This window comes from Phaethon aethereus (assembly GCF_964289735.1).
Source record: "Phaethon aethereus genome assembly, chromosome: 26".
Classification (NCBI taxonomy): domain Eukaryota; kingdom Metazoa; phylum Chordata; class Aves; order Phaethontiformes; family Phaethontidae; genus Phaethon; species Phaethon aethereus.
Genome location: NC_138602.1, coordinates 4,530,226 through 4,544,809, shown reverse-complemented (window position 1 = coordinate 4,544,809; position 14,584 = coordinate 4,530,226). Strand labels below are relative to the sequence as shown.

At 45.5% G+C, this 14,584-nt stretch overlaps 1 protein-coding gene across 1 annotated transcript in view; it reads right to left on the bottom strand.

Moving 5' to 3' along the window:
• Nucleotides 1-215: 215 nt before the first annotated feature.
• CRTC1 (CREB regulated transcription coactivator 1) overlaps nucleotides 216-14,584 on the bottom strand; it is a gene marked incomplete at both ends in the record, with an annotated part of 42,958 nt that continues 28,589 nt past the window's right edge. Inside the window, 8 exons of the mRNA XM_082010918.1 lie at nucleotides 216-427; nucleotides 1,182-1,362; nucleotides 2,195-2,281; nucleotides 7,425-7,526; nucleotides 9,743-9,994; nucleotides 10,567-10,703; nucleotides 13,923-14,143; nucleotides 14,422-14,465. Coding sequence (XP_081867044.1) covers nucleotides 216-427; nucleotides 1,182-1,362; nucleotides 2,195-2,281; nucleotides 7,425-7,526; nucleotides 9,743-9,994; nucleotides 10,567-10,703; nucleotides 13,923-14,143; nucleotides 14,422-14,465 — 1,236 coding nt within the window. The remainder of the gene's footprint in view (nucleotides 428-1,181; nucleotides 1,363-2,194; nucleotides 2,282-7,424; nucleotides 7,527-9,742; nucleotides 9,995-10,566; nucleotides 10,704-13,922; nucleotides 14,144-14,421; nucleotides 14,466-14,584) is intronic.

Sequence of the window (14,584 nt, the reverse complement as noted above, 5' to 3'; positions counted from 1 at the left end):
GAGCGGATGAGGGGCGAAATACGGCGCGACGGGGAGCGGGGGTCTGCAGCGCTGCAAGCTTAGAACTTAGAACAAGCTTTACTCATTGTACACTTGCACGGGACGGAGCCGCGGCGCTCGGCAGCTCCTGTCCCGACACGACTGACCCACTGGACTCTCCAGTTCGGCTGGGCTCCAGGAACAAGCGTCGCTCCCACGCTCCCGGCGTCCACGCTTCACAGCCGGTCCATCCTGAACGTGTCCTCTGTGGCGGGGTCGGTGAGGACCATGTCTGGGTCATTCAGCATGTGCAGTCCATCCAGGGTTAAAGGGTCAATTTTGAGTTCATCCAGGGGGAACTGGGAATCCGTATCAAAGCTGACGTCTCCCACTCCTGCCAAAGAGCTGGTCAGTTCTTTTGATAAGCTGGGGGGAGATTCTCCTGTCACTGCAGGGAAGAGGAAGGGAAAAGTGTCGGTAAGACTTAGCAAATACATATTCTCCAGGCAGAGGAGCCATAAAACAGCTTGCAAAAATTCTGGAATAATATATTGGACTAAGGCTGAAGTTCAGATAAGAAACATCTATCCTCATGTCACTACGGGTTTGTCAGAGCATCTCAAAAGCGCCGTAATGGCCTGACGCAAAGCAAAACTCATATACGTATATTTGGGAGCCGCAAAGTGGTGTCCCTTGAGTCTCTTTACTCTCCCTTAGGTTTAGGGCCAATAACCTTAATTTACGTGACTAATCAGCACGAGTCCTTGGCTGAAATATGGACTGAACGACAGTTTTCTCAGCAGCCTGCGCAGAAATTGTTTCCAAACGTCCAACCGTGACCAGATTCGCTACCATATGCGACACTAAAAAAATCCTTTGTCGGCAGAGGAAGGAGCTCGGCTTTCACCGCTTCTCCCTCGCCGCGACGCAGGGTCCGGCAAGCTCAAGAGGGAGGGAAAGTCCGTAAGAGAATTAGCGCTGCCATCGCGGTTCTACCCGTCTGCTGGGATTAGACGAGAGCCGCCAGGCTCCCCCGGGAATACGCCAGACCGGACACACGAACATTCACACAAGGTGAAAGAAAACCTTCAAAGGCAACAACGCCCTGTCCCTTTCCTGGCTCACTCGTAGCGTCGCACAACGAAGAGAAAGACGGGCAGCGGGACGGCGGCACTCGGCGGTTAAGTCTGGGCTTTTCTTACCTGTAAGAATGATGTTGGGGATGTTTCCGTGGCTGGAGTAATTCAGCTGCTGTGAGTCCTGCAAGCTGCCGTGGCTGCCGGTGAGTCCCATCATGGCTGCCTGGGAGTAGTTAAGGGTGGAACAGGGGCTGTACAGGCTGTTGGAACTAATGGCGTTTTCTATCATATTAAACTGTTCGAGCTGAAGACCAAGGCACAAAGGAATTATTACTTCTGACCATCAGGAAATACAGCAAAACAACTTACAAAGCTCAAGGACGGGAAGTAATGTTGAAAGAGACAGGCAAACAAATTCATCTTTAGGTTTCGTCGATCAAAATATAGTCTATTTTCACTTAACTTTCCAGAATAGTTTACTGCCAAATTCAGAGCGCGGGGGAACGAGGAGAGGGTTGATGCAAAAATAAAATCGTTGCTTTTGGTATTGTAAAAACAGAAGAAAAGGTAGCTTTAAAACAAAGTAAAAAAAACCCCATAATTCATGCTACTAACTCGAGTCTCTGCCCATCAGAGCAGATGAGCTCTCTCGTTTTTTCCTGCTACCAGCGCGCGTTTCTCAGCGGAACGAATCGACGCGCTGGCTGGCCACGAACGCAGGCATGGGTCTGCTTGCTAGGTTTTGGTCCCATGCACGAGTTGCTTGCCAAATTCAGGAGTAAATACGGTTACCAAGTGAATCCTTCCCAAACGCAACTACAGCCAGAGATGTGGGGTTTATTAAACATTTATTTTCGTTATTTTTAATCCGATAAACTTGGCAGAATACCTTTAAAAGCATCTGCTACAATGGCTAAGAGGGAGGAAGGGGAAGGAAGAGTGGGGGGAAAACAAACAAACAAACAAAAAACCCAGAAGAAAAGAAACCCCTGAGCATCGCAAACTCAAAATTCAACAGAAGTGAAACTGTATGGACAAAATGTGATCCCACGTAAAATAATCAGAAGTTGATCTATATTTATTTTAAGCTGAAAGCGGCCGAAATATAACTGAAAATCGGAGATGAATTTGCTCACCTGATGGGATAGGGCATTAGCCTGCCTAGCTGTCATCTGCTGATCATAATAGGAGTCACCAAATACACTCCCCAGAATGGAAGAATGCTGAAAACAAAACAGAGTCTTTATGGTGCAAAGATCTCACAGACAGACGTACCCACGGTGTGCGAGGGACTCCAGCCTTCCAACCGATTCTTCTCCAAGTTAGTTAGCGGTGCCCTGGGCGATTAACAACCACTAACCACCGGTACAACATTCAGCGTCGCCCTCCAGGACACAACCCCCTCCGCATCGCGCTGCCTTTCGGCGCGCACAAAAACACAGTCGAACCAAACAAACTGCCTCACGGAGGACAGACAACACGGAAAACTTCTGATTTATGAAAACAGACGAGCGCGCCAGGTAACACGAGAGATAAGGATCGCTCCGCGACCTCCAGCTTTTTCGGTGACCTTTTTGTTTCGGTGAAAGACAAACCCCACGGAGAATTAAAGCGCACGTTGAAACGAAGCGCAACGCAAAGCCCATCACCAGCGCGCAGGCAGCGACCGGCTCGCCGTCTCTGCAACCTCCAGCCCGCGGGACGGCCAGCGTCGCCGAGAGAAGGACGTGGCAAAACAAAACTGACGTTTTAAAGTCGTTTTACTTTAGCTGCAGATCAGAAAAGTTAACGAGAAAGCCTGGTAAAGCATGTTAGCAGCAGCGTGAAGGCAAAAATCTCAGGAGGAATTCCTCAGCCTTGCTAATTTTACCGTCCCCTCTAGCACGACAAGCGTTTATCAGTTATTCTAAAGGTGACCAAGAATTTGAGGTTTTAATACTATTCAGCACTGTCCCAAAGAATGGCCAGATATAAAAGAAATCCCAAACCACTTATTTAAAACTGTCACAAATTCTGATACTCCAGTCGAAAAAAACCCAGCTACTGACAAAGAGAGCGTCTACGAAAGACAATCCGCGTGGAGAGCTTGTATCAATCTCGGGGGAAAAAAAAAAATTCAAGACCTTGCATGGCATTTTCCAGCTGGTTTATCTACATGTTGAGAGAGGAAGGCTACGAATTTTCTCCTTAAAAACCTAAGCAGCGTACGAAATTAAGCGAAAGCTTAGGAAACATCAGAAGAGTTGCACCAGCCACCATAGCTAAAAGCACTGAACGCAGCCAAAGATCAAGACACTCAAAAAACCACGGGATTGACGTCCACAGCAGCGAACGGAAAAATTTCAGCAAACATCACAATTTAAACATTCTCCCTCCTACATCAGTAGGAGCACAGCTTATTTGCAGGTTGCATGCAAGGAAAAGAATGGAAGCCTTGTATTAAAAAAACCCCAAAACTAAATTGCCCACAAGCTCCCTCAGAAGGGACTACCAGGAAAGAAGCAACAACATATTCTTTTTAAAGCAAACAAAAACCTTCCCACCTTCAGCCAGAATCCTTGACTATCATATTATATGGACGCTTTTGGATAAATGTGGCCTCAAGGGAGGAATCTGCCGCCTGAGAACAAGGCTCCGTGGGGGAAGGCGGCTGAAAGTTCGGCACGTGCTGCGCATGCTACAAAACTCCTTGCTGAGCAGCTCCTGCTCGATCCAAGAACCGCTCCGAGCGTCACCGCGAAGCACTCGTGCGCCGGCTGCACGCGAGGGCGCGGGTACGGCTCGAACGCACGCGGAGGAGAGAGAAATCTGCTGCAGAAGAGTGCTGCTGGGTCACGTCACAACACCTGGAAACACCAACCTCGGGGACCTCCACGGTGCTGCATCTGAAGTACGATGCCGGCAGGCTCAGGGGAGGCAGGAGACAACCGCCTCCAAAGCTTTGTCAGAGAAGAACGTAACGGTGACTTCTCAGTCAGCGGTTTAACGCAACGAAGCCAGCTCATCCTCAAGACTGATTAAATGGAGCCTGAGCCAGGAAAAGGGTTTTACAGACAAAGGTAAGGTTTTGATTCGCTTTCCCGGGCGTCTGTGGTCCGTCACAGCAATGGCCACAGAACAATAATGACATTTTGCAGCCTCACACCCTACTCAATGCCCTCCTTACAAGCAGGTAAAAATGGAAAATGGTCGTAACTGGAACCAGGCTTCCAGTTTATCATCTGGTCCTCAAAAATACGGTGGCTGCTCTATCCCTTGCGAAAGACAGAGCTACGAGGAAGTCCTCAAACGTCGCAAGCAAGAGCCACTTGCACCTGATCAGAGAAAAAGCAAAGCACTACTTAAATAAAAAAACCCCAGGCTTTTCTTTAAACCACTGATATCTTACTTGCTGCCCAGTCACACTTTGATGAGCTACTCAAACTCCACATTACTCAACCTGCTACAGGTGTTACTTTCTTCTCAAAAAGAAAAATGGAGTCAGAGAGTGGAGCTAACACAAGCAAGCAGATCAGGATCAGCCAAGCTTAACTCCATTACACGAAAACCATTCCCGTCGCAAGTGGCAGGCGCAGCTTCAGAACTGGGTGATGTTCTATTAACAATTTCTAACGGAAAACTTGCGCCTCAGGACGTCACATACTCGACGTGAATCAAAGCCAGTCTGGCCCAGCACTAGAAATACAAGTGCTATTCAAGAGCTCCAAAGAGAATTGAGGTATTTTTTTCCTTTAACTTCCAACATTTCATTTTTACAGGAGCTTTTCAGAAGTAGGGCAACAACTAAAATCTTTGCGTTCCACTAAGCGTTGTTCCCATCCTAAAAAGAAAAATAATAAACAGGAGACCAGAATCTATTTGTGCAAGTCTACGTTAGTAACTCCTAACAAAACGTACGAGCCCGTATTTACTCCTCAGCTCTGAAGGATACCGGTTATTACATCTGTAAGCACTGACACTCCCAAAGGAAATCAACTGGAAATGTCATTACTTCAACACTTCAGAATCCTAGAATTAATTTATCGACAACTCTGTGAAAAACATCTTGCTAATGCCATCTCCTCCAGAAACACTAGATGAGGTCTGTTTTGTCAACAGTGCATCTTCTTGGGTTAATGATGTGGTGACTGCAAGAAGAAAAAAACAAACCCGAACCACAAAACCCCTGGCTTAAATTATTCATCTAAAATACATACCATATTATCCAGTATACAGCCATTCTACTAAAAAAAGCAGATTTCTATCTAATTGGAACAGTATGCCAGGTGTTAGAGGAGAAAAGCAAAGTAGTAATAAACAAGCCATCGTCAATGAAAAGCCATGCAAACACAAAGCTGAGGACTACAAGCAGAGCTTTTCAATTCGTGTTTGAACAGGAATCCTTCATATAACAACCACACATCTAAAACACAAGAGCAAATAGATTTGGAGATGGGGAAAGATGAAAAAGAACTTCTGGTGAATGAACCGTACGTGATAAAAATCAAAGCGCAGATTTCTATTTTGAGAGCACGTCACTCATCATACTGATACTCTGCAGAACAATTTCACCTAAAATTAATCAGAGAAACAGGAGCAAGTGGAGGACGCCTACCCGGTCACACTTACTTTATTCCACGCTTGTCAGCCAGCGCCAGACTGTTCCACAATGGGCATGTTCCGCTGTTGGAACCAATCTGCCTTTCCTCTTGGCAGATTACTCTACAGTCTAATGGATCCTGCTATTCGGGAGCTGCCTCCATAATCACAACCAACCTAAATTTTCCTTCTGAACTGGTTTTTTTCTTCCCCCATTGCTTCTCTCCACGCTTCATCTTTGCAGCCGCCACCACAGATAGCTCGCTCGCCACTTCTAGCTTTTGGTTCACTGATGGAGGCAGGAAAGCTGTCTCGTTTTTAATTTAGCAAAAATAAAAGAACTGTGTGGGTATTTTTAAGAGGCCAATATAAGCAGTATTAATAAACCCTCTTTCGTGCAGAATGATGGTGTCCCACTTGAAAATAGCAAAACCTAAGCAAGAGTTTACAGGATAAAACAAGCCCAGCAGGAGAAATTATAGTCAAAATATTATGTGTACTCCACTGGGGAGCGCTTGCTGCACTCCAGTACTTTGGATTGACCAGCGGCAACAATTCTGTGGACCAAAGCACGACGGAGTTAATGAGAAGTCAAGGGGGAAAGAAAATCAACGCAAAAATCAAAAATCGGCTGCGCGGCCCAAATGAGAGCTGGACCTGAGAATCTGCAGCAAGACTGGCAAGAGCTTTGCTCTACGTGACAGCCTGGAGGAGTGAGTTTGCTTGTTCTGAGCCACACACAGAACACAGAACTGGCAGAAGCAGGCAGAAGAGAGAGAAGTTAAGAAGCAGTTAAGCAAGGGTTAAGAAAATCCAGACAGTCCTGACACTCGATCTACGACTGAGCTTACCAGCGAGTGACCTGTCCCTGGCTAACGGCAAGGAGAGATGAAGCTTCTGCTTTGGAACCATGACCGGGCAGCACTTATTTAGATAGGATCCTCCTTACAGCCTTAAACGTTAAATGATGAAACAGAAAACGTATTTTCAGCCTCTGCTGTGATGCTCTGCAAGAACTTCCTGCACCTCGTTTCTACAGGTGGGATTTAGGGAAAGGGCAGCCGTACGGAGCTATTTTAGCAGCATCGGATTATCTCCGTACTGAAAATGCACTCACTCCCTTACAGTAGGGGCACCCCAAAAAGCTGCCTGGCTGCTGGCAGATAAAAATTCCCCTTCATAGATTACACACACACCAAGCTACGACTTGCATATAGGACATGTGGATGTATGAGCGTGTACATACAGGAAGGAAAACCAGCAAGCGTGCACGGAAGCCTGTTTCCTAACCCATTACTTGCAAGCCACCAGATACAGCCGCTAATTTTAAAAGCGTTTTCTCCAGTGTTTGCTGGAGAAAAAAAAGGTTCCCGCGTAAAAAAAAAAAAAGGTCCTGCTGTAAATGCATTTGGCCACACGAGGGATATTTAGTGCCGCAGGAGTTGCCCTGCTGCAGGAGGCACTTGAGTTTCCTGCCCTCCCGACTCGAGCCGGCGGCTCCTACGCGATATTGCTCATCGAAAGGGGTCTACCCGGAGGTTCCGTCCACGGTACGCCCCAAAGAAATAACCGAGTGGAAATATCGTTCCAACAGTAGCTTTGATCAACAAAAAGGCAATTCACCAGCTATTGAAAAACTCTGGAACTGAATGAAACTGCAAATGAGATGAGACACCAGTAATGCATGAGGCACGTACAATTACAGTGAGACAACCATGGGTCAGTAATGGAGACTCAGCTAAAAACAAACACAAGAAGCGAGGCCTGTGGAAGCACAGAGTCCCTTACTTGAGGGGAGCTGCCAGGAGAGAAGCCTTGATTGGAGACAGGAGAGGTGGGAGACTGGTTGGCTGGGGATCCAGCATTACTGCGGTACTGCTGGAGTGAAGCCTACAGAACAACACAGAATTAAAGACCATGGGATTGATGGAAGGTTGGCAAATTGTAAACTTCTGGTGTACACAGCTCGAGGACGCGGGGAGAAACCATCCTCTTCAACTCTTGGCCGCGTACGGAGACACGGTTACTGTGAACAATGCCGCAAAAAGGAGAGTTACGGTATCGGCGTGGCACGGTCTCGTCTGACTGAACGGCTGCGAGCGGGGCAGCGCTGCTGTACAAGCAAATGGGCTGAAGTATTTTCTCACTGTTCTCAGTTACGTTCAATTAAAAAAAAAAAAAAAAATCTGGTCAGGCAACGATTTAGGGAAAAGAAGTATTGAAAGCTGGGAATAACTAAAAAAAATAATGTAATTTATTCTTCAATTCAACTGCCATGCCCACACATTCTTAACCTGTGTTTACACTGCTCTGGAAATCCAGAGCTGTGGCTCTGCCTCGTCTTAAACAGCCCGGGTGTGTTATCAAGATCGAAGTGCATAACTGTGCAGACTGAAATCCTTCTCAAAGCTGCATTTTACCCCAGGACATGGAACAGACGCTGTCTGAGAATTCACACTACGTTTTGCAGGTTTATGTTAGTTATATTTACATTGTTCTCAGTCGTCCTGAGAACACATTTCCGAAGTTTTACCTTTTTTCCGTCGTGACAAACACTAGATGTGAACAAACTGATGATCTTAATGGCATTTAAATTGAATGGTGCGCTAATTAACATAAATAGTAAGTACAGCTCTTCTCATTATACTCCCTTTAAAAATTAACAGATGATTGAGGAAAACCTGCAATCCAGCAGTTCTACACAAAGGAGTAATTTAACCATATAGCTTTGCAGTGTGGGAGAACGCTGTACTACCAATGCTTTCTGACACCAAATCCTGTAAATCTCAAGAAAATAGGTCTTAACCCTTTTTGCTACGCATTGCTACTTAGGCACTTTAAGCGGACATCCAAGCTACAGCAAAATTAATTTCAATACCGCTTTACAAAAACCGCATAAAAGTTGTCAGTGAGACCGCAACACAGCTCAAAGTGCCTTTTTGATAAACTAGATTTAAATTTAAGTTTGTTTATTTATCATTTCAGTTGCTTTAAAAGGTAGACACAGCACCCTTAAAGTTAAGGTCATAAAGAAGTTTAGGATGAGGAAAGCAACACGGAAAGCAAAGAATGAAAATCAGAATCGTCTGTACTGGTAGCTACACGAGTATTAGCATCAAAACACGGGGACACAGTTTGAGTGGGTCGGTATCCTTTCCACTGCTGGATTTGTCCTTCCTCTTCCCCTTCCAATCCTGAAAGGGAAGCAGCTTCTTTCAAGAAGGACTTACCAGCACGAACTGTTAAAAATTTCACCCATAAATGAAATCCAGGATCAAGTGCTAGATCAACAGAGAATGATTTCTCATTCTCAAAGCGATTACCGTCACTACGACACTGCCGGGAGGACACAACGGGTGGGACAACGGAGATCCTACACAGCAGGGTAGCACGAGCGGAGGACGAGCTGTGAAATTCTTCCCTGGCTAGCCTGTAACCCTGACCTTGCTCTGCATTTTGCATTTTCATATGCGGAGACAAACAGAACATTTCATGACAGACCATGGTAAAACAAGGAAAGAAATCTGTCCACAAATCATCGCTGTAGGTAAGTATACACTCCATTTCTCCCGGGGACCTGAAAGCAGCCACAAATCCAATTTTTGAAGATAATAATATATGCCCTAGTATTCCTTAAAATGAACGGGTTCTAAACACAGGAATTGTCGCAAGTACCTTCTGGAAAATGCTTGTTAGGAGGTTTCTTTATCAAATTTCTGTTAACTGCTCCAGTCTGCAGCACACTTTGTGACTTACAATGTGTTGCATTACATTTAACAGCCTGAAAACCTATCGATGCACTGCAATGACAGCAGCAAGGCATGAAATAAATGCTGATGTATTTAAGCTGGTCTAACCAAACACAGGAGTCGCAAAGGACACCGTTTTACTGCAATACGGCCACCCTAAGCGCACATTAAAACCTAATTTTCCTCTATAAAACATTTAAATGTGGATTCAATCAAAACCATTCTAAACCTAATTAAGGCTCTACCTAAAAGTGTACTTTTTACTAGGGCTGTCCAGCTTGAACTCCGAGACCACGCTGCACGCTACCAGGTTTTCCGAACGCGGGCTCTGACATTTAGAGCTGCGCCCAAGCTTACCGAGTTGATGTCTATGCCCATTGACGGCTGGGTCTGGCTGCCCGGAGGTGACTGCGGGATGGTAGAAGGTACCGTGACGGAGAGCGGGGGGAGCGGTGTTCCTCGCTGTAAACCAGAGGTCTGCATTAAAGGAGTATTCTGAGGCAGGGTACTTGCCACCTGGGTTTGCTGCTGTTGCTGGGAAGTTGTCCGGGTAAAAAATGGATATGGGGGAAGCTGCTGCTCCAGAGACAATGCATCCATAGTCACGGCCTTAAAAAGAAGAATCAAAATCATCCACGCTGGCAGGTAATTCCCCTTCATTTTCACGCGCATCGAGCTTGACGCTAAGAGAACTGTACTAAGTCAATCTCATCTCGCGTTTAAAAAACGCTACCTAACGGTTCAGAACCAGTCAAGAGCATGTTTCAGGACACTTCCTATCACCTCCAGCATACAATAAACAAATACTCTAAAAGCCCAGTTGAAGGTCAGAAATGGATAATGTCACAGAGTCACACTTAGGAAATCAATTTAAAAAGCTAATTGAGCTTTTCTCAGGAATTATAGAAATGTCTTTCAAACTTCGCAACTAACTTTGGGACAATACCGTTACAGAAAAGTGTCCTAATAGATGTTTTTTTACCACGGCTCTAGAAAAGCAAAGGTAAAATCTGTGTCCTCTACAAGCCTCTCCCTTTTTAAGGCTCTGAATTAACGAACACATTTAAAGAAGAAAATTAGAGAACAAGAGAGGCGAAGCTACTGCCAGCTTCTCCCTAGGTAGAGCAGAACAATTCATCTGTGATCAAAAAAATGTAATAATTCTCCAAGTAAGCTCCTACCTGAGTAATTGGTGACAAAGGGGAAAGCGTAGGAGACATTTGCTGCGACTGCGGTCGCCTGGAGTCCGCGCTCAACGAGAGAGGGCTGACGGCCGGCTGACGGTGCGGCTGCGAAGGGGCTGGCGGCGGCGTCATTCCTGCCAGGAAGGAACAAACCCGCTTAAACGGGAACAGAGCAACGGTTTATCCATCCTGGTATGGAGGCGACTACCTAAACCACGAAAAAAGGATGGCCCAAGCGGACATCCACTTAATGCAAAGTGCTGAACGCGCCTCGGCCAATCGGGCTGCAACTCGTGCGCTAATTTGCAATTAATTGTCGGGCTGAAGAGCATCAGGAAGAGAGGAAGATCCCTGCGGTTTATCCTGGACCAAAACCAGGTTGCTCAGGTTCACGCACGGATACCGACTTGAAACTGGAACAGGCGGAGCCGCTTCAGCGGTTTGCAGAAACCGCAGGTCTCGTTCTCGCACGCCTCCCGGGCTGCGGGCGCGGAACCAGGGCAAGCACGTTCTGCTCTATCCGCACGGGCTCAGGCTTCAGGAAGAAGGGAACAGATCACAGAACCAGACCGATCAGCGGGCACTTGAGGTATTATAAAAGCAAACGCCTATTTAATGGAAAACGCAGAAGAAGAGCTGGGTGCACAGGAAGCGCTCCATTTTTCACGGCACACAGGAAGGCAGGAAACATCCTTCGCGCCCCAAAGAGCCACCACTCAGCAGAGGGTAGGGAGAAACAACTCAAGCACTGATTTTGTTCAAATTCAGGACAAAAATCTGGACGTTTTGAGGACCTCCCTTATTTTCTGCCTCACCCTAGAGGAACCGAGGCACCCTGGAAAAGTGATTTCAGGACAAGCCAGCCCGTGAGCTGTTCGTCTCGAGCCGCCAGAAAGGAGGAATTCACAAGAGCCTGCGAGCTCCGAGGCACTTGGCAAACGCGGCTTGCAGGCAGGCTGCCAGGGAGCCAGGAAGCCCGGGCTGCCAAGGAGCCAGAAGGCAAACCGGCTCGAACGGCGCGGATTCGGACTGCCTGGCTTCCCCCCGCCACGTTTTCAAAACCGACGCCGTCTCACGGAACGCGTCAGCGAACCGACAAACCGAACCGCACGGATGTGGAGCCGTAAATCGCTGGTAGTTCTTTGTAACCTGGCAGGTGTTTGCTTCCCAACCTTTTCCTGGGGCTGCTGAGGACGTGCCTTTGCTCCTGCAGAAGGCTGAAGGGCATTTATGTTTTCTGCTAGAGCTCGAGGCTGAAGAGAGGCAAGGAAGGCTCAGGGAAAAAAAAAATCAGTGAAAAAAAGCACCAAACACTGACTACGCCAACGGTTAAACTACGGGATAGTCTTCAGCGAGAAGCAGGAAAATCATCCATGAGTACATCTTTCTAATTTACGCCTTTGATAGATAAGGAAGTGTTCTCAAAGCAATTATACACTCACCGGTTTGGTGTTATACCGTTTACTTTGCTAATTATGGGTACGGCAAAAAATTTAGCGACCCGAGTCGTAAGTAGTTTGCAAGTAGTTTGTTTCTTTTTATACGCACAGTGGTGCTGCCGGCACAACCCGCCACGCTCTGCTCGAGCGACAGCCCATCCCTGAAACTCTGCACGGGCTCTTTTCCCACCGGAAAACTCGCCGAAGGACGCGGAAAGCTGCTGACCTACTCTCTACCTACTGCTCAGTCATAACACGACGTTAACCTGGTTAGAATGATTTCCTTCTCCCAATATAGGGGAGGGTTTTTAGGCGGATAAGGGAATCCTGCCTTAACACGGAAAATATACTTGTATTTTCGGACGCAGCGCCGTATTTCTGTTCTAGGAATCAACCGACTGCAACCGTCAGCGACAATAAAAAAATGCGACCCTCTTCCCAACTATTCGAGTGTGACCCAGTGAAATTATTTTAAAAATAACTCTCACCAGTTTAGGGTATTTGCCTATAAAGCTAAATTTAACCCTGGAATTATCAGGCCATCGGTATATTATGAACTGCCAGCATGGCAAGTGATGTTTGTTCGTGGTGTTTGTTGTTTGGGGGTTTTTTTAAATAAAATTATCAGTATTACCAAAGTCCAAAAACCCCAACAAACACAACTCAGACTTACCACGCTGAACAGCTCAAACAGCAACGGCACTCGAGAAGAACTTGCAACGAACACGACACCGCTAGCAAGGCAACGATTTCAAGGCAAAGGAGAATAGTGAGAGCTGTGAGAATTAAGGTGTGCACTTGGTATTATTTCCCAAAGCCCGTTATATTACGCAGCCTAAATATTCAGGGTATTTTCAAGCCTTAAGCAATCAAGCTTACAAAGATTAGCACACCTCGTAAAGGCTCCACGTAATTCCTGATTGCTCAAAAGAGAAAATTTGCTTCAGATGAAGCAAGCAATGTTCTCTCTCCAAAAGCGTCCTGATGCTGAAGGAAACAAACATTTTAAAGGAATGAAAACAAAAGGCCTGCTTAAGGTAATTCTGTAACACAAGTGCTGTTGGGGTTGAGTGCAATGAATTACAAGGGAGACATGCTTTGGATGCTAAGTCTCTCCTGTAGTCTAGAAACGAAACGAAAAGAACAGAAACGAAAAGAAGAGAAAAGAAACGAAAAGAAGAGAAAAGAAACGAAAAGAAGAGAAGAGAAAAGAAGAGAAGAGAGAAGAGAGAAGAGAGAAGAGAGAAGAGAGAAGAGAGAAGAGAGAAGAGAGAAGAGAGAAGAGAGAAGAGAGAAGAGAGAAGAGAGAAGAGAGAAGAGAGAAGAGAGAAGAGAGAAGAGAGAAGAGAGAAGAGAGAAGAGAGAAGAGAGAAGAGAGAAGAGAGAAGAGAGAAGAGAGAAGAGAGAAGAGAGAAGAGAGAAGAGAGAAGAGAGAAGAGAGAAGAGAGAAGAGAGAAGAGAGAAGAGAGAAGAGAGAAGAGAGAAGAGAGAAGAGAGAAGAGAGAAGAGAGAAGAGAGAAGAGAGAAGAGAGAAGAGAGAAGAGAGAAGAGAAAAAATAAAAAATAAAATAAAAATAAAATAAAAATAAAATAAAATAAAAATAAAAAATAAAAATAATAAAAATAAAAATATAAAAATAAAAATAAAAAATAAAAATAAAAATAAAATGCAGATTTGGGCACCAGGAACACGAGGAAAACGAAAGACAGTTTGTAAGTCACATAACTAAATACAGCTTTCTCACTTTTTCGTACAGAAGTGGCTTGATCAAACTTGTTTAAAACGTCAATCAACAGCGGAGCGCTATTACCTCTCAGACAATACAGTAATATCCAGCAGTGCAACTTCCAGAATTTAAGACAAGCGACATATTACGGAGACGACGTGTACAAACATCTGAGTTACGACCTTACCCTGACTGGCGGTGCTGATGCCCAAGTGAGTCAGATTGGCGGCAAGATTTCCAGTACTATTGGAGCTACTCAGGGCTGGGAATGTGGATTCCTCAGGATCTAATGGCGTTGGGAGAGGGGAAGGGAAATGGATGTTTGTCAGGTCTGGCAGGGAGCCACCCGTGTTATGCGCAGCAGGAATCAGCGTTGTAGTGTTTTCCTGGTCAGCTGACGGAAAGATGCTAAATAAGGGGGAAAAAAAAGAAAAAAAAGACACGCCTCAACTTAAATTTCCTTAAAAAAGGAAGGTGCCGTATACAGAACTATATCTCATATTTCTGATAAACCAGAGATTAAGAGCCAGCGGGTCACTCATAGGGGTTCTGGCTTGGCTTGTATCTATTGCAGTTATACTGTCTAAGGACTTTTCTGAAAACTCAAAAGCAAGAGGACATTCAACATATAACATTCATTCGTAAAGATCTCAATGCTCTTTTAAAAGAAATTGCTCAAAACTTACTTGATTCCTGGAACTTCACAGGATTTAGGTCTTGATGACCCAGTCTAAAATAGAAGGAAGGCATTTTTAAAGGCAAAGATACTGCTAGAGATTAATGCTTAGGATATATTTCCATTAGTAAGTTTTATTTAATTTAATACGTTTCTATTCTTCTACACAAGAG